Raw genomic sequence first — 19,683 nt, forward strand, 5'->3', positions numbered from 1 at the left:
GCAAAAACAAATTAGAACAGAAAATAGTTATTAGAAAATTTAATGATTACACTTAAAGCATTAAAAAGATGTGAAAAAAACTTTAATTCTAACTTTATCTGAACAATTTTACTTTTATTTTGCAGAGTATCCCCAGTTTTCTGTTAGTTGTGGCACTTCTCCATATTACACCTTGAAATGTAATGTAGCTATCATAGTTCACTTCTGCCGCGTTGTTCTGATAAAATAATCTAAAATAAAACCAGCCATTTGGTGAAACTTAATATGCAATACTTGGGATGTGTATTCGGATGCATTTAAATGCCGGATATTTACTCGGAGGAAACATTAGCTTACGGTAACGATAGAAACGGTGCCGTGGGGGTGTTTGAACTGAAACTCTAAATATTTCTACCCGAATAGTGATAGCAAGAAGTAACCCGGTGTGTCTAAAGTTCATAAATAAGTCCGTCAGTTTGTCTTTGAGGCAGGAACAGCTGGGGATTCCCACAGAGGAGGGAGCAGAGGCAGCTCCAGTCCACCAGGTGGCGGTAGAACACTGGGTTTACCGCTGTGTGGAAAGGAAGAACAGGATGAGGTTCGTTTCCAGTCAGCTGGACGTCCTGAGAAAATCTCTGGGATTTAGTTAGTTTCATTCGCTCCACATTTTCAGATTCACGGTCCAAACAGCACGAGTCAGTCGTGCCATAGAACCGAACCGGGCGGCTTCGAACCGGTTCTGAACAGCATTTGGAACTGGAGCAGACTGACTGGTTCAGAATCCAGAACGTTCTTTCCTGCTCAGAAACACCAGCCGTTTTGGTCCCGTTTAGATGTGCAGTTTCTCAAACTTCCTGTTCAGGTGAGAGTTCTGGACAGGTGAGTCAGGTTCAGGTGAGGTCCAAAGAGGACTGGAAGTGGAACCAGAACCCAAGTACTGTTTAATCTGCAGCTCAGAGACGGAGAAACTGAACATAAGTTTTTAAAAAATTGTCCTGTTGATGGTTTTATTTGTTTTGGATCTATTAAATAGTAAAACATGTATAATATAATGATTTATCCCCACAAATTGATAAATATTTCGAGGGTTAATTTCCAAATATTGTGATTATTGTGGCTTAAAGCTAACAAAATATTAGGGGTTTTTTTTGTTTTGTTTTTTTCCCAACATTTTTTAGATTACATTAGAATAAAAAATAATTAAATTATTTTACAGTCTGCATAATAATTGACCAGACTGATTACTTAACATTTGTCATTGAGATCCTCTTCAAATTGGGCATGTTGCAACATTGGGAGAAAAAGCGCTGTATCCAAGCATAATCATGGAAAGTTAAGTGAAAGGAAAAACTGTATCCAGTATGAGAATTACAACTGAAATATTAATTATGGGGTTATGCAAGACCTTAAAGTCTTGAATTTAATCACTTTATTTAAAACTTTCAAAAAGACTCAAGTAAACTTTCTGTACTGGTTTGTCAAAGCTACCAGACAGACTTTTTGTTTCAGTCGTTCTGGATGTAGTTTGTCTTCTTTAGCTGAACCCTGATCCTGAGGCAGAACCTGGATCCAACTCCCAACCCCGAGTTAGTTCTAACTAGATCCTGTGCATTATCTGCAGACATGGCGAAGCTCCGTCACTGCTGCACGGTCCTCTTGCTCCTCTTCACTTCCGTCTCGGCTCACAGTGACTTCTTCACTTCCATCGGTGAGTTCCTCCTTCCTCAAAAGGTCCAACTGTGTCTTTCTCCTCAAGTTAACTGTGTTTATTGTTTTGTTTTGATTTTTTCCCTCAGGACACATGACGGACCTTCTGTTCGTGGAGAGGGACCTGGTGTCTTCGCTGAAGGACTACATCAGAGCAGAGGAGGACAAACTGCAGCGAATCAAGCGGTGAGGTTTCTGTCCGAGATGTACGGCTCACAGTTCTTTTTGTTTTACCTCTAGCGTTGTTGGAATGTGAAGTAAGCCATTCTGGGAAAACCACGACTCCATACGTCTCATTCGCCAGTGTGTGTTTGTGTGTGCCTTCAGGTGGGCGGACAGGCTGGACGCGCTCTCGACTGCCGGTTCTCAGGATCCCGAGGGTTTCCTGGGTCACCCGGTGAACGCCTTCAAACTGATAAAGAGGCTCAACACGGAGTGGGCGGAGCTAGAGAGCCTGGTGCTGACTGACGTGTCGGATGGTGAACACACACACACACACACACACACACACACACTTTTCTCTCTGTCTTCCTTTGAACACAACATTATTGTCCTGCAAACTTTGAGTAATCGATTATTCTTTGGATTACTTTGACGATTAATCCAATAAAAAAAGAATTGGCAATGAAAAAGTCAGCAAATTTGTCATTCAATCAATTAGGCCTTTTTATACAGTATTAAAAATGCTAATAAATAATTCAATTCCTGTTTTAAATAAGAAAATAAACATCTTATTTTATTTTCTACTGTGTATTGTAGCGCAGTAACGTATTCCATTTATAGCACAGCCCGTTCTGCTTGACTTAACACCAATACAGCGTACGGTTGAGCTGTCGATTATTTTTTGGGATTAACAAATTAATAATTGGATAGTAAAACATGTTTAATAGGAGATTATTTTACCGAAATTGAATCAGGTGAAGCTAAAACTCTGCCACTTGAGGAATTCTGGGTCAAACATATTTACAGATATTTTTTTTTTTTTATGTTAAATGCAAAAATGTTTATATTTGTGTACGGTTTTGACTTAATTACAGCTGTGAGTGTGTTATTCTTTCAGCAAATGGCCCATTTTGAGTCTGTATGCACTCCAGGTAATGGTTAATAGGTTACTAAATTAGTTGATCGATTAATCCTGAATAATTGTTTCAGCCCAATTTTGCTTTGGATTTTAATCCTGTATAAGATATTAATTTTATTTTTAATTATGTTCCCCTCAGGTCTCTGTGTGTATTTAATCTATTTTTACTCATGTCCTTCAGTCTTAATTCTTCTTTAATTCAGTATTTTGTTCAGTGTTGGCTATAATGGATAAAGAAAAAGAGCTTTAGCTACTTTTCTGTTTTTCTTCCAGCGTTTGTCTCCAACCTCACCATCCAGAGGCAACGCTTCCCCAACGACGACGACCAGACCGGAGCGGCGAAAGCTCTGATGAGGCTCCAGGACACCTACAAACTGGACACGGAGACCATCTCCAGCGGACGGCTGCCGGGTCAGCTGATTTCGGGTCACAGCTGGAAAAACCGGTGACTAGTTAGCAGCTTTGTGGTGATGGCGGCTCTCTGGTTTCCTGTATCTCAGGCTCGTCTTCGGTGGCCACGACGAGCAGCGTCCTGACCGTGGAAGACTGCTACGACCTGGGAAAGGTGGCGTATTCCGACGTGGATTATTACCACACGGAGCTGTGGATGGCCCAGGCCTTAAAGCAGCTGGAGCAGGGGGAGGAGTCCAGCGTCGTGGACGCCATCGCCATCCTGGACTACCTGAGCTACTCCGTCTACCAGCAGGGGGAGCTGGAGAGAGCGCTTGCGTTCACCAAGAAACTTCTAGAACTCGGTTGGTTAGCACCAGAACTGCTAAGGTTACATAACGCGGATAAAATTTATCAGAAATCTGATATGAAAGATATGAAATCTGCACTTTTTACTCAAAAATGTTTGTTAATCATTTCTAATATTAAAAATGTGATTTACTTCACACATATATTAAAGGGGCAGTATTTTGTCTTTTCCAGGTACATATTGCCATTTTATAGCACAATCAGGCAAATATGTTAGCATCAATTGTTATAAAAAATGCCATATTTATCAAATATGACTTAAAAGAAATTTGACTTCAGGAATTTAATGCCCTGAAATTGGGGATCTGTCTCTTTAAAAACTCCAGGTCTTTCTGAAACTCCGCCTTCAGGAAGTCAACACAACAGCACTCCTCTATTAACATTATAACAAGATGTGAAGCTCAGAAAAGTCAATTTTACATAATACTGCCCTTTTAAAAATTTTGTTTTTACATGTAACGGAGTATTAATAAAATAGCTATAGTTAAAAATTTATTAATTTCATTAGTATAACATGATATTTATTGAATAACTAATTCCTTAATAAAGTCTTGGTTTTAGTCTTAGTTTTAAAAATGTGTTCGCTTTACATATTGGTAAGAAAGACATTAAAGTCATATAAAGTAAGCAAAAACATGTAAAACCTAATATATTTAAGATAAGAACTAAAGGAAGCACGGTATAATTATTTATTACGGCGTGTAATAGATTTAAACTGGTTATTTATATTTTGCAAAATGCATAAAGGCTGGCGCTAAAATTCTGGTTCTGTCCCGTTAGACCCGTCACACCAGCGGGCCAACGGGAACCTGAAGTACTTTGAGTACCAGCTGTCCAAACAGAAGAAGCTGGAGGTCGACGACAACGACGAGGAGCGGAGGATGTGGAAGGAGAACCGAGGTCGCCGTGACGACTACCTGCCAGAGAGGAAGCAGTACGAGAAGCTGTGTCGGGGCGAAGGCGTCCGGATGGTGAGCCGACCGAAACTCGACGCTCTCCTTCGTGTCGACAGTGAGGATTCCTTTCACTTTCTCCCTTCTTCCCGTCAGACTCCCCGCAGGCAGAGCCGCCTCTTCTGTCGCTACTACGACAACGGCCGGCACCCCAGGTTCGTAATAGGACCGCTAAAGCAGGAAGACGAGTGGGACAGCCCTCACATCGTCCGTTACCACGACATCGTGTCGGACAGAGACATGGAGAAGGTGAAGGAGCTGGCCAAACCCAGGGTGAGAAGATGCTTACTGATTTACACCGCCCGTCTGTTTGCTCCAACCTGAATCCAAACACATTCCAGGGGACAGAATGTAAAAAAAAATTCAAGGATTATGAATACTTTAGCTCCTTGTTTGGTAAAAACAAAAAAAACAAACGCCAGACAGACTAGCAGGTTTTTACAGGCAGATTACTCAGAGAAGCAGGGAGTGGGTCTGTGTCTCCCTGTAACTCTGGGCCGGTTGGCTTCACAGCTCCGACGAGCCACCATCTCCAACCCCACCACGGGCGTCCTGGAAACGGCCCAGTACCGCATCAGTAAGAGGTAACGGACGTCCTTCTCTCTGTGTCGCCTTCCTTCCTGCTGTCCTGGCTGATGTCAAAACTCAGAAGGTTCCTCTCACTGTGACCTACAGTCAGAGTCTCCCCCCCCCCCAAAAAAAAAGAAGAAGAAATCCACATCAGGGAGTGGATGTTTGTCGTTTTTAGCTGGTTCGGGCGTTTCAACCGCTTCCGGCTAGGTTAGAGTTTAGCTCCTGCCAAGAAGGAAGCCGAGCGGCGGGTAGTGATCTGCCTCTTCCTGTCTCTGTCCTTGTCTCTGTTGCCATCTTTTTCCTCTGTCTTCATCTCTGTGATGATGCAACCTGATGGCCGGATCAGCTCAGACGGGCCACGGTGCATGACCCTCAGACAGGCACACTGACCACAGCTCATTACAGAGTCTCTAAGAGGTAAGAAGAACCAGAGACTGGGGAAGCTCTGGGTTCTAGAGAGACCAGGAGGAGGTGCTGATCCAAACGTCGTACTTCTCTGTTAACACATACTTACCCCTCCGTACTGAGCAGCCAGAACATTATGACCACCTGACCTGTCTCCTCGTGGACGTCTCTGAAGATTTTTTTTTTTCAGTGAGGCTCGCCGATTTTTATTTTATTTTTTTTTTTTTTTTCCAGAACCAGATCCAATTTTAATCGTTTTTTTCCTCGTTGCTTTCTTTTCTGAAAAACGAAATTATAAACAGAAAATAGCAGCTCGTACTAGAGTCATCGTCTCTATTGTATGACGCAGTACTAAGCTCAGTAAGCGCTCGGCTACTAAATTAACAGAATAGAGTCGTAGTCTTGTCAGAATAAATACACAATTTTACCAGAAAAGTGTTACAATTTTGAGGGGAAAAAATCTTCGAGTTATCAACCGTGACCACCTCAGGCCGTGTGATTTTCTTCGAAAGAGCCGATAATAATTTGATGCCAATGTGTCAAAAGGTAAAGTATTTCCTTATCTGTACAACCAGTGCTGAACAAGATGCTCAACGTTCCTCATAAACGACTGTATTTTATTATTTTTTTTAAATATCATGACTTTATTCACGTAATCAAAAATATATATAAAAAAATTGTAGCCTGGCTTTACTATTCCATCATAGAGTTCACCTGAATTCAAAGTCCAAATAAATAGAATCTGTAAAAACACACTTGTCAAAAAAGATGGACGCCCTGGGCTGGTTAACATCACTCTGTACTATCGGGGAGAGAAAATAAATCCAGATATTCCAAAAATTAAATCTATAAAACAAAAATTTTTATCAATAGATAGAATTAATTTATTGGCCAGTCTGTAGTGATTCTGTCAGTTTCCCCTTTTTTCTCTTTCCTTCTTATAACCATGATGTTCTCATTTCTTTTGCCTGAACTTGACCTTTTCTGTCACTAAAATGTGTATCAGATTTGGGAAGCTCACCTGACTCTCCCCCCCACCCCGCTCCCACTGACAGGTGGTCATAATGTAACGCCCGACTGATGGTCTGTACATGAACAGACGTTTGAAATGTGTGACTCTTCGGCTCCGTCGGGTGCTGCCGTCCCACGTTTAATCCACGTCCATCCCTTCCCTGCCAACGCCTCCGCTTGCCGTTATCTCCTCATCACCGTCCAGACGCTCTGCTGTGTGTCTCTGTGGCCTCCGTCCACACTCACCTCTCTCCGTCTCTGTGTCTTCCGTCTGTCAGCGCCTGGCTCGGAGCGTACGAGCATCCCGTCGTGGATAAAATCAACCGGAGGATCGAGGACATCACGGGGCTGGATGTCAGCACGGCCGAGGACCTGCAGGTAGCGGCTCGCCTGTCGGATTTAGAAACACCTGAATCATCCGTTCAGAGCTTCTTGTGTTTCCTTCAGACCGTTTTCAGAACTTCACAGGGACATAAACAGCCGTGTGCTCGTTGTGTGTTTCCTGCAGGTGGCCAACTACGGAGTAGGAGGGCAGTATGAACCTCATTTCGACTTCGGACGGGTAAATAAACGTGGACTCTCTGTCCTCTTAGGGACTCTTCCACGGCGGCTGGAAATTAAACATTGACAACTGGAGAATCAGAAGTTATTTAATGAACAGTTTTTGTTTGTCTGCAAGATCTATTATTTTTAGTATTATTAAAACTTTCTATTTCCAAATTCTAGCCAACTTTCCAGAGTTTCAAGTTGAATCGTGGAAAATAAATATACGTTACAATAAAAGAAGTCCGATTTTTAAGTTTTCTTCTTATTGAAAACAATAACAATACAAATTTCAAAAATTGCAAACAGATGTAATACTTGTTTTTTTTTCTTTTTAAATTAACCACAACTTAATCTAATTTGTTTTTTGTTTTTCTTTAAATTTGCATATTTAGTTCAATATCAATAACGGCATTATTGGATATAATTATAATACAATTGCAAAAACACATGATCATTTCTTATTTTTGTATTTTTCCCTATTTGTATGAACCATTAAATGTCTAAGTATTTTTTATTTTTGTATTTTAATAAATAATCAAATTGAATCACTGTATTTAATTTTTTTTAAATTTTATTTAGTCAGTGCTTGAATGCATTCTTAGTATTCCTTTTATCCCCATTTTAATAATAATCATTATTACAACAACATATTTAAAACATAACATTGGGTACACTGTACGCCATTTACACTTTAATCCAAATGGATATGTTTTGTTTTCTGTTGGTTCACTGATGTTTCTTTTAAGAGGACATTATTTAATCTCTTGATTTATTCAGAAGAATCACAAATTTAATAGAAAACTCTTGAGTACGGGTGAACATCTAAACTGCTTTAAAATCTGAGCTCAGTAAAAAGAAAATTGGCAAATATTTTCTCTCATCGCCAACCTGTGGATGTACGTGTGAACAGAAACTCCCAGCTCGTGGCTAGCAGCAGCTCAGCTTTCTTAGTTTGTTTCACCACTAAGAAATATCGACTTATTCCCACCTGTTTGGCTGCAGGTCACTGACCAGTAGAGATCCGACCGTGTCAACGTTCAATGTCTGTGTTGCAGAAAGATGAGCCGGACGCGTTCGAGGAGTTGGGAACCGGGAACCGGATCGCCACCTGGCTGCTCTACGTCAGTCCTCTGCTCGGTTTTCCGTGAAGCCCTCATTTCTGTTTTAGTCCTCACCTTCTCAGAATCTCAGCTGACCGTCTTCCTCCTTCCCGCTGCAGATGAGCGACGTGCAGGCAGGGGGCGCCACTGTCTTCACCGACATCGGTGCTGCTGTTCAACCAAAAAAGGTGAGTTGACATGCCATCTGCTGGTTAATCGGACATTTCTTCGCCTTGACCTGCTGGGTCGTGTGACCGTGCCGCTGCAGGGCTCGGCGGTGTTTTGGTTCAACCTGTATCCCAGTGGAGAGGGGGACTACAGGACCCGACACGCCGCCTGCCCGGTACTGCTGGGAAACAAGTGGGGTAAGTTCTGCCTCATCCCCGAAAACGTTTTTTTTTTTCCCCCCAGCTACGATTCAGTTATCCATATAATTGCTCAAATTGGAATTATGAAAATAAATTCGTATTTATTTCCAAATAAATACGGTAGCGGTTTTTTACATGCCTTTTCAAAAGAACTTTTTTCGCTAAATAATTTTTGAGCTAGAATGAGGTGGTTCTTTGGTAAAACTGCAATTGAAACACTATTTTCACGTCACGAGTCATAAGATCAACAACTGGATGTTACTACTGGCGGAAAAGACGAAGAAGATGACAGAAAATGGTAGGAGGATAATGGCGCGGCATGTTTTTTAATTACTTATGGTGTGAACTAACTTATTCACTTGTGATTTTAATTGCGTTTCTAAAAAGAATGGAAACGCAGCACATGCAGAACTGTGTTTTTTCGACATTAGCGGAATGATGTCTGTCTGAATAAACGTCCACACGCTCAGGCAAACTTTCTCCTGCAGTTTCCAACAAATGGATGCACGAACGGGGACAGGAGTTCAGAAGGCGCTGCGACCTTCACTGGACCGAGTGACGCTCGTTTATCTTCTCCTCATCCCGTTCTTCTGGCACTTACTGAGAAACGGAACGCTTCTCCTCTGATCTGATGCTTTTTACTTTATCCAGTGTGTGTGTGTATGTGTGTGTGAATAGATCAGGGAGCTGCTGCCTTAATTGCATGTTCAGGTTTCAGCTGGTCCTCAGGTGTGTCTGGAACAAAGAACTCCAAGCGCTCTCCTGTCATTAAATCAATCCAGTCCAATCCAAACATGCTTTAAAATTAATTTAGTCAATACTAAAAAGTTTTGGAACAAGATGCTTTGTTAAATGAATCAAGTTGCTGAATGTTTTTTGTTTTTTTTACTTGTGTCACAGGACACTGCTAATGCTAGTTAAAGTGTATTAAGGGTTGTAATTAACTTAAGAACATTATCATGGATCAGCCTCATGAGAATTTAGTGTGGGAACTCGTTCAACTTCCCTGGTAGCAGGTAGTTGATGTTGGACATGGGTGCTATTCTCACCTTGACCACCAGATGTCAGTAATTGAGACACACTGACCCTTTAATGCCAGAACAAGTAAAATAATATCCCGTCTGCTCAGAGCTGATAGATAGTTGGACACAAAATTGCTCCATTTGGGATAAAAAAGAAAACATTTGGAATTTCCGAGTGCACCTTCAATCTAACGGACAGCAGGGGGCGACTCCTGTATTTGTGACTCCAGAGGCAGAACATTGAGGGTTCCTGCTCGGCGTTCTTTGCTCTACGTCAGACACTGAACGAATCACTAACTCCAGACAAGAAACACTCGTTTGCCTCCTGTTACTCCTTTAACTCCTCAACTTCTGTGACTGTTACCTTGACAACCACTCCAGAGTAAGTGCAGAACCTCTCACCTCATTGATGATGTGCTTACCTCAGACATTTTAGTTATTGTTTTTGATGAAAAAACTACATAATGCAACGGGCAGAGTGAGAGCAGTGAATGGGTTAAGCTCCGCCCACTGCTCACCAACAGTTTGCACACTCCTCATTGAATAAATAGTAAACTTTAAAACAACCAATAGGAATTTTATTAGGGGTTTTATAGATCGGTATTTATAATGTTGGTGTGTGTTAATTGACTGTTTCTGACTGTATCTCATCTTCTGGTGCTTTACTTAGGATGTTTGAGATCTAAAGAAGTTTTGAATCATGTTAGTGCGCCAGTCAGTGAAAAACATTTTCCCCACATTTACCCACCCATTATGACCAGTTCAGCCTGCACGTCAGTGACTCTGCAGGAACAGATAAAAAAAACAACCTGATCACTTGAGTTCTGATTACAGTAAAGATAAGGTGCTGATGTTGTATGATCTAACAAAAAGAAATGTAAGAATCCCAATTTTTGGCACTCTGAAAATGTTTGGGTTTTTTTCCAACATCATTTCAAATGACCCTGTTTGATTTTCAACTTTCCATATTATTACTTATTAGGTCAGTTTGAGTGAAAACATTCCTGATTTGGTCTATATATTAAGCATCCTTTGCTTCTGACTGGCCCGTTTACAGGGTTTCTTTCAGTAGTTCAAATTTAAGACCTTTTAGAAGGAAATTTAAGTCCTATAGCTCCTCAGAAATATCCAAATTTCATCCAGCCAACTGCCAATAAATTACTATATATAGCTAGCTAGCTAGAAAGGGTTATGCTAGCAGTGAGTTACCAGTAACCTTAATGGCCCAGCAAAAAAAAATATGGAATATAGGAAATAAATAGTCCTGCTAAGACAGCATTTAAGACATTTGATTCATGTATTTAAGGCTTACTTACTTCTTTTTAAAAAATGAATTTAAGACATTTTAAAGGCCTTAATTTTCCTTTGTAAAAGATAGAACTATTAGCAAACTTGCCATACTGGTTGTTTTATGGGAACTTCAATACCAGAATACACCAAGTTAACTCTGTGAGGCAACTACAGATCAGGTGTGTGTAAATGCTTGTTATGATTTTATTTGATATTTTTTATCATCCAAGTGATTTTGCAAGAAAAATCTGTGATCATTTTTGTGTATCTATGAGAGAACTGTGATGTAAAGATGATGTTGATAACGTAATGATAATGTTCAACATGAAGTGATGAGAATAAAGTATACATTTCTGCAGAAACACAGATGGGAGGCTTCATCTCATTTGTTGCAGGTAAACCCATGTATGCATAGATAGAAATAATGTCTACTATGATTTAATCTACTCTGTAGTAGGTCTGGTTGTCTGTTTAATGTTCTCCTTGCCTGGTCTGTCAGTATTCTGTGCTGGTTTACCACATAAAATCCTGATAAAATATATTAATGTGTTTCTTTCCATGTTTTAAAGCATGTTTTGAGCTTTTTTGTAAGCTCCAAAACTCTTGTAATTACTTCTGGGTTTTTTTTTTTTTTTTGTGGTAACCTTTGCATCCCTTTGGTGTATTTTCTGAGGTCTCATATTTGTTGGTTTTCTGTGTCAGTAAGCAGATTTTTTGGTTTTGGGTTGTGCTTTTATGTTAAATACTTTAACACACATTTTAGTGTTCTTGTACCAAATGTTTCTCTTTCTTGCTTCAAAAACGTTTTGGAGTTGAAAAATCGGTTACAAGACGACACAGGATTTTTTTTCCTCCTTTTATAGATAAAACAATAAATCAACAATACATAATTAAAAGTTTATACATGTGCCATCATTTGTGCATTTTTAAGTTCAGTGAACTGATTCAGTTCTTAAAACTGGAAGATGACCACCTCGAGGCCTCATAGCAGCAGTTAAATTCATAGTGAAGTATTTCTCAGTGTGATGCGTTCAGGCTCCTGGCAGACAGACAGGAATTGTTTTTGTTACGGCTCTGGCAGGGAATAATCCGGTAGATGGTTTCCTTCCCGGCGACGTCCGAAACATCCGAGCAGCAGGTCGACCGCCGTGCTGACGGTAGAGTGGACGTCGTCCTCTGTTCGTCCCCTCAGAGGGTTCACCTCCACCATGTCCACAGCCGAGAGCAGACCTGAGGACGGACCGGTTCTGTTAGGTAATATGATGCAACAGGGACTAATGTGAGGAGTTACTGTTGCTGCCTATAGGTGGCAGCAAACATTGCTTGTACCTGTCTGACAGAGGTACTCTGTGATGTAAATCCCCTCTCTGTAGGTGAGCCCTCCTACCGCAGGTGTTCCTGTTGCTGGGGTAACGGAGGGGTCGATGGCGTCAATGTCGTAGCTCAGGTGGATCGGTTTCTTAGATCTTCAAACATAAAATCCAGAGAAAAAACAAATGAAAACAGTTTTTGAAATTATGGATGGGGTCACCTAACCTTCTCAGTTGTCTCTTGTTGTTCTTAGTTCTTTAGTTTGCAGAACAGAAACATCATGTTACTATCCGACGGTACCACATGGTGCTGTAGTTTTGGTATCGTACTCCTTCCCGAACAGAAATCTGCAGACAATTCCTGCAGGTGACACTGATCTGAGCCTGAATGTCCACCAGGTGAGACTCACCTGTCCCACAGGTAATCGCACGTCTCCTCCATAACTCTAGCCACGCCCAGCTGATCCACCTGTGTCATGGAGAACGCCTTCACCGTCAGCAACTTCATGATGTAGCTGTAGAGGGGAAGACCTGAGGTTTTAGAGACGTGTTTAAGGTTAAATTCCTGACCTTCTGGCAGCCGGACTCACTGCTCCTCCGGATCCACGTCTCTCAGGCCGATGTAGACGAGATCCCGGGACGACAGACAGGGCTTCATCCAGGAAAAGTTTGGTAACGGGGGGACCTGAGGTGAAGAATAAGAACATCTGATGCATTCTGTGTTGTTGGTGTGATTTCGGATGGACGGGAAGGGGTGCGCTCACCTTCGACTGCAACTCGTATAGGAGGTACGACATGGGCTGCCCATGAATGTTTCCTGTGTTTGAGGACAGCGGCGTGTGGATGTCGGCGTGAGCGTCCACCCAAACAACGCTTACTGGGCCGACGGCTGCGGTGTGACCGTGGATAGAGCCAATGGCGAGACTGAGGACGGAAAACAGTTTTGACAACCCAACGGGATCAAATCAATCCTTCAAAGCCATTTATATTTTCTTTCAAGAGAAACAACATATTATAATAAAATTACTATTAATAGTATCAAGATACCTGCTTTAATTGCATGTGTGCGTTTTGTTTCCACAGTAAGTTTCACCATCAAACTGATATATCTAAGGTATTGTAGACTAAGTCCTGATGCATGAAGATGAAAACATACATTAACTCTTAAGGTGTGTTGTATCTACCATTGATTAGTTTGCATAATCATTTGGAACTACTCACTAATAAACACTAGATCATACAATAATTAATTTTAAATAAAGTGTCAACACTACCATTTTCCAAATAAGGTTTACAATATACAAATCTAATTTCTTTCCACTGGATAACAAAGGCTGACCCTTTGGTTTGATTATTGATAGATTTAAGACTGATAAGACAATGTTTTATGGGACTGATTGAGATTTGATACATAAATGTCATTAAAAAGCCTTATTAAATGGTATATTTCACAGTTAACTCCTTTGTCGCTTGTTCTTAGTCTGGAGAGAGATATTGTTTTCAATAAAGTGTTTCAAATTAGCCCAATTTTTGATCTAATATTTCTGGATATCCCGTGATAGGTTTGCATTAAACGAACAACTAAACTGAAAATGGCTCCAACCCATAGACAGGAACTTTTAAACTGTAAATATTTGAGTAATCAGTTTATTTTTTAGCAACATTCATCCATGCTTTCACTTCTATACACTCCTGCAAACTGATTTGAGTTCTAAACTTGTATCGTACAAAGGTGTTACGTTCAGTGGCAGTCCCAAGACGGGGGCAAAGTGAGGGTCATCGGCCCGGTTTGAAGAATACTGATTCCAAAGGGAAATTAAATGTTCCATTTGGCCTGGATTCTATGAACATTTTCTACGCCACTAGCTGCGTTCTGATGTGGTTCTGATGTTGATCGTTTCTATGAGCTGACCTGTGGTCTCCTCCAAGCATCACGGCGGTGTGCCCATCCCTCTTCACTGCCTTCACCGCCTCCGACAGCCTCTGGTTGGCGCTTCCCACCGTCCGGACACTTTTTGACCCTTTGACCGGCTCGTCAAGTGCGACGTTCTCAAACGTCAGGTTCCCGTAATCCTTCACGGCACAGCCTAAGCACACAGAGTCAACATTGGGTTCTCTTGTTACCTGAAGGAATCAAGTGTTCTGCAAATTCATGTGACGTTGAGCATTTGCTTCTCAGAACAGTTTCCTTTTGTGCAAACATTAGCACAGGTCTGTTTCCTGTAAACAGAGGATAAACAGTATGAAATGCGTCATCATTAGACGGTCACACTGAACATCTGAGGACACATTGTATGAGGACATGTCTCTCTGAGGACACGTCTGTTCAGGCCTCGGTGTCCTAGCTGGAGGTCTTTTGGTTTCAGTTTCAACATCCCCTCACAAAGGACCTCTTCAGCTTCTCAGAACAGGATGAGTATCAGCAGAAGAAACAATTTAAATCAAAGATTACGCGTGGTTCGGTACAGGAACCTGGGAAATCATTAACTTTAAACAGTGATCCATTCACTGACTGACGTGAAACTGTACATTCATCTGTTTCTCAGTATTTTACTGGAGGATGGAGGTCAGAGTTTGAAATGTTCCAGCAGACTAACCAGAAGCTTGGAGGATTTTTTTTTTTTTACCAGTTAATAACTTGCTAATATCCTTGATACCCCAAACTGTAGCTCTAACTTCAAATTTTGGACTCAAATGTTTTACATTTGTACTGAATCTAATGGAACCCCATAAATCTGACTTGTAATTGCATCACAATATTTATGTTGTTGCATATAATCAGAGCCCGACTGTCACAGAACGTACAATTAAATAGTTTAGTTGTAAAATTATCTTGCTACAAAGCACACACTCATTTGATGTATTCATATATTAGAATATAATGATATTTATTGATGAACATTGAACAAACTTGTATGGAAGAAGATCACTGACAAAAAAAAAAGGATTCTGAATTTAATCTCAGAAATCCCCCCCCCCCAAATTTTTTTTTAGAAATATTTATTTTTCTTTTCTAATCCTTTTCCATAAACATGGGAAAGTGAAATGACAATAACAGTAAAAACCTCTGCCATCTGCAAGAATTATGAATTAAATTTTTCTTTATAATACACTGCAATTGCTATTATAATAATAAAAAAAACATATTTATAATATAAAAGCAACACAATAATTACCAAACCTTTCTTTATACTGACTAACCCTATTCAGAGTTAAACAGACCGTAGTTGATTTCTTGCAAAAAGGTGTTTTTTTAACAGGCAACTTATCAACTTTCAGATGGATCAGTGTTTTTGTTTTTTTCCCTTGGAAAACATTTTTGTGTATGAGAAAAATTGTGAAACAAAAGTCTGGGGACAAGTCATCTGAAAAGAAAAAAAAAATTATATTGCGCTGGTGCCTTCTGTTTGTCCATAACGGGAATATAAACAGGACAACCCATGTCGCCATCAGCACTAAGGACAGTGAACTCACTTTCCTGGAGTTTCAGATTGATTTCACCTTGAACCTGAGCTCAGCAGGTGGTTACAGCAGAACTGAACCTCACAGAGACGTTTAACCAGACAGGAGGCCAGGCTGTCATATTTACATGTTTACATTAATAACAGTAAGAGAGGTTTTAGAAACGCATAACGCAAGGACCTAACAGGAGGAGAGAGGAAAATGACCATCAATAAAAGTACAATTAAATAGTAAAAAAAAAAAAAAAGAAGTAAAAATGACAAAAAGTGCAATAAGTAAATTTTTTTTAAATCAAATTAATTGATAACAAAGATATAGACGTTTTCCGTCTAAATCCTTGTTTTTATTGTATTTTTTTTATTATTATTTCCAACCAAGAAACATTAATTCTGTGACTTGGAAGAATTCATAAACTTATTAAGTTTGTGTAAATATTTACCTCCTGGAAGTTAAACATAAATTGAAGTTACTGTCAAGATTTAATCGCCTGCTGTCATGCTTAGTGGTGTGTTTTGTTGTTGTTTTTTTTTAAAATCTCATATTAATCGAATGTTTTGTGAGTCTTTAGGTAATTAGCGAGAAACAAATATAATAATTGAGCTTTTTAGCACTTAATTTTTCAATTATTTAAAGTTCTCACCCTGTTGCTGTAGCCGCTCCAGGAGTCCCGCTGCTCGTAACTTGTTCGGTGCACACTCCACTCCATCCTTGGGCTGCAACACACGCACGCATTGGTCAACAGACACACACACACACACACACACACACACATCCCCACACGTCCACTGCACACGCTCTCACCTGGCCCTTGGAGAAAGGTGCTCCGATTATTCCCACGGAGTGCTGCAGAGGAGGAGGAGGATGATGATGATGATGAAGGCTCCGCTTCACGGTTAGCGAGAGCTGCTGCAGGGTGCGCGCGCCTTTCATGCCGACAGACGGATGGTGGCTGCGGAAGCCCGCGAGCCGCTCATAAACTCTGTGTGACGTCAGAGGGGCAGGAGGAAACTCCAGGGGCTTGACCGCTCTGACCTAACAGGCGCGTCACAATCTCATTTAGTTAACTAACGTCCTAGACGTCGTTGTGTTTAAATAAAATTTAGCTTTTGAGGCGTCAGAAGGGAAAATACCTTACTAGCTAACACGCGCACACTTTAATGGTACACTCAAAACGTTTATGAAGCTGAAATATTAAGAAAAAATACATTACATTCCTTTTCATGCTACACTGCTCTACATTTATCCACCAAAGAAGAAAACACGCACACGCCTAAGTATCTTCCAAACACTTACAAAGACGAAAGTTTCCCCAGGTACAAAGCGTATAAAGTACATTCAGTGTTCATGAACCGTTAACTTTCTCCCAACTGCCTAGAGACTCTTGTTGACAAGGTTACCGGAGAATTATACGTCAGTAACGTTTGCTGCTAAGAACGCAAACTGTGTTTCTGCGAATATAATATGACAAAGATAGTTTGTGGCACAGATGTCAGACTCTTGTTAAATTTCATACCCAATTTTTTTCAAACTATTCTAAGCATGAATTTATCCAATTTGCTGACTACGAACTCATTTTCCAAGTTATTAGGGTAGCTTATTTCCACGATAAACTATTACAGTTTTCGATCATATGGCACCACAAAAAGATTTGAAATTCATCATCAGAAAATAGATGAGCAAAACCAAGGACAAAGTATGATATGAATTATGAATTAAAATCCTTAAATTGTTGAAGTGTAACCTGAATTCAGAGGATGATAAAATCTCAGTTTTATTCATACACCATGGCTACGGAAACCTTGTACGTACGTTGTATATTAGAAATAAAAAGTTGCCGTAAAATAACTTCAGGTTGCAGCCAGCATGGGTTTAAACTGGATTTGAGAAGTGATCAATGGTTTTTTTTAGAAAGTGTTGTGGAAAAAATTACTTTAACAAGAGTGTGGATGAGAAGAAAATAAGAAATGTATTAAAACCTTGCAAGGTGAGAACAGAAATACAGAGTCAAAGGAGTCTATCAAGTCTACTCTGACTAAGAGTGGATCTGGCTTTCTTTCACAGGTTCTGGTCAGAGAAGAGAGACTTGAATGGACTATAGGTGTGAATCCCTGATTGTTATGTACCAGGGACTCTGTGGAGCCCAACACAGATGGTCTTGCCATTTGTCTATTGTTAAGGATAGGGGGTTGTATTTTCATGCTAAAGAGGGCAGATAAGTTCTACTTTGGGGAAGTAACACTTAGATAGTCTCCAGGATCGAGGAGTTCTCCCCTGCTGTTATATGACACTGCATAAGTCTTGAGAGCAGCTTGACAAAATCTCATGATAAGATGATGCAGAAATACCTAAAGCAGAAGAGTTGTGAGGAGCACATTATAACATTTTCCATTCCATTCCCTTCTTTTGATTATAATAAACATTGTTTATATTAATCACACAAAAGATAATGAAAATTGTGATAATACATGAAAATGTCAATAATGTTAGAGAGTTTTTGGTATTATCATTTTATTTTCTTACTCTAGTTCACATTAAGTCTATAGATCTTTGTGATTTTCTGTTTAAAGTGTTCTCTTCTTTAAATGACCTGGAGGTCACTACTGTCTGTTCAACTTTACGGGAAATAGATAACACTGAGTTTCTCAGACTTTAAACTTGCAAGAACACCCCCTAATTTAGTAACCACCTGTGAGCAGTCGTATTTTGTTTTCTTGACAGTATTGACCGAGATTTGAACCGGGCTCAGACCTTTGATCAGATATCACATCTGGACCTGGGTTGTTAGATGTTTGGGTTAGAAGCTTTACGACCTCTGTTGTTTTTCCTGACTGCCCCTTGCCTGTTCTTCTTAGACAATAAAAACAGGAGCCGTTGTAAGGGAGCCCAGAATGCTCTGTGGATTCCTCGGAGGAAAGGTTCTCAGAGCCTTCTCCCAAGAGTTCTCAAAGCCTTCTCCTTTTGCAAAAGCTATACATGAAATTCATATACGTTGTCTGTGGTTCTTTCTTTTATTTAGGTTCGAAAGGAAAATACCTATCAAATACGCAATTGTATGTGCTGCACAAAGAGTCAGACAGAGTAAGTCATTACAGATTGAAGATCAGTCATCATAATAAGCCAGCATAGATAGCTTTTCTTTTGTTGAGGTGACCAGGACAGCGCTTAAAACCATGGAAGAAAGCAACTGACAATTTGTTCTCCATTCTCAGAAATGCACGTGTCTGTTTCATGGAAATTGGAGCATGTCTCTGGCAGGAGCAGTGGCAGCAGCAACCACAACCCTCATTGAAGGAAGATGATGCTGATGAAGCTTGAGCAGGCCTTGTACATTAGCTCCTGCCGACAATTCTTCTTGGGATCTGGCAGGGGTCGAAAGGGATATTTTCTCACGTCTTCTTTCTTTGGTGTCAGAGGTTTCTAGCACTTGAACACACCGTTGGAATGAAGTTTTTACTACCCACTCTCTTGCTGTAATCAGGTTGGTTGACCTGATTACAGGTTGACCTGATTACAGAACCATAGTGAACCAGTGTTCACTATGGTTCTGCTTCACCATCGTCCAATCAGTACAAAGGAGTCTGCAGAGGTCGAGTGTGCAGCTATAAGACTTAACAGTGGAGAGGTCGTACAGTAGGATAACATTGCATCGTCACAAACAGCAGTTGGAGGGAGCGGCCTGTTCCCTTAAAAGGTTTCTTACCACATTTTCTTTGTGGCACAAACCATGAATGTCAGACAGACAGACAAAGAGGGCAGCTGCTTGTGTTGAACAAAACAGAAGAGAGTTTTAAGAATTATTCGAAACCATGTCTCCTCGAATCTGCATTTGTGCTAAAGCACAAACAGCGCAGTAACAGTAAGCGCCCAGCCTGCATACAATCCGAGAAAGGGGAGACTGCAGGAGCCATGATGTTAGCTCAGACGCAGGAAACTTCCATTGATATGCATACTGGTGAGAGCTGAGGCTGCAATACACTGCTCTTATGAAAGGTTCAGTTTGCAATCTAATGTTGACACCTTCAGAGGTGGACTTGAGGATAATTACCACTTAGCGCAATAAATCTTGTCCCATGAGATCAATGGGACTTTAAATTTCACCATAAATAAAGATGTCAAA

General features: G+C 40.5%; 2 protein-coding genes across 5 annotated transcripts; one reads left to right on the plus strand and one right to left on the minus strand.

Annotated features, from left to right (window-relative positions):
• Nucleotides 1-127: 127 nt before the first annotated feature.
• On the plus strand, nt 128-11,162 carry LOC114152401 (prolyl 4-hydroxylase subunit alpha-1-like). Of its 4 annotated transcripts, XM_028030306.1 has the most exons (16): nt 128-841; nt 1,601-1,687; nt 1,776-1,872; nt 2,014-2,165; nt 3,041-3,178; nt 3,268-3,522; nt 4,307-4,497; nt 4,576-4,752; nt 4,993-5,063; nt 5,404-5,469; nt 6,747-6,846; nt 6,977-7,030; nt 8,070-8,135; nt 8,234-8,302; nt 8,383-8,479; nt 8,971-11,162. In XM_028030306.1, the coding sequence occupies exons 2-16, from the start codon at nt 1,603-1,605 to the stop codon at nt 9,039-9,041; spliced, it is 1,689 nt and encodes a 562-aa protein (XP_027886107.1). In that variant the 5' UTR covers nt 128-841; nt 1,601-1,602; the 3' UTR covers nt 9,042-11,162. The 4 variants fall into 4 exon arrangements, with proteins under 4 accessions (XP_027886107.1, XP_027886106.1, XP_027886105.1 ...); XM_028030305.1 differs by lacking the exon at nt 4,993-5,063 and having other exon boundaries at nt 5,399-5,469; XM_028030304.1 differs by lacking the exon at nt 5,404-5,469 and having other exon boundaries at nt 135-577; nt 8,971-11,160.
• Nucleotides 10,426-16,916, minus strand: arg1 (arginase 1). The gene is made up of 9 exons (XM_028030307.1): nt 16,860-16,916; nt 16,368-16,598; nt 16,207-16,279; nt 14,017-14,191; nt 12,869-13,028; nt 12,695-12,789; nt 12,515-12,619; nt 12,124-12,260; nt 10,426-12,024 (listed from the first exon to the last, which is right to left on the minus strand). The coding sequence occupies exons 1-9, from the start codon at nt 16,899-16,901 to the stop codon at nt 11,861-11,863; spliced, it is 1,182 nt and encodes a 393-aa protein (XP_027886108.1). The 5' UTR covers nt 16,902-16,916; the 3' UTR covers nt 10,426-11,860.
• Nucleotides 16,917-19,683: the final 2,767 nt, after the last annotated feature.

This window comes from Xiphophorus couchianus, chromosome 10, assembly GCF_001444195.1.
Source record: "Xiphophorus couchianus chromosome 10, X_couchianus-1.0, whole genome shotgun sequence".
Classification (NCBI taxonomy): domain Eukaryota; kingdom Metazoa; phylum Chordata; class Actinopteri; order Cyprinodontiformes; family Poeciliidae; genus Xiphophorus; species Xiphophorus couchianus.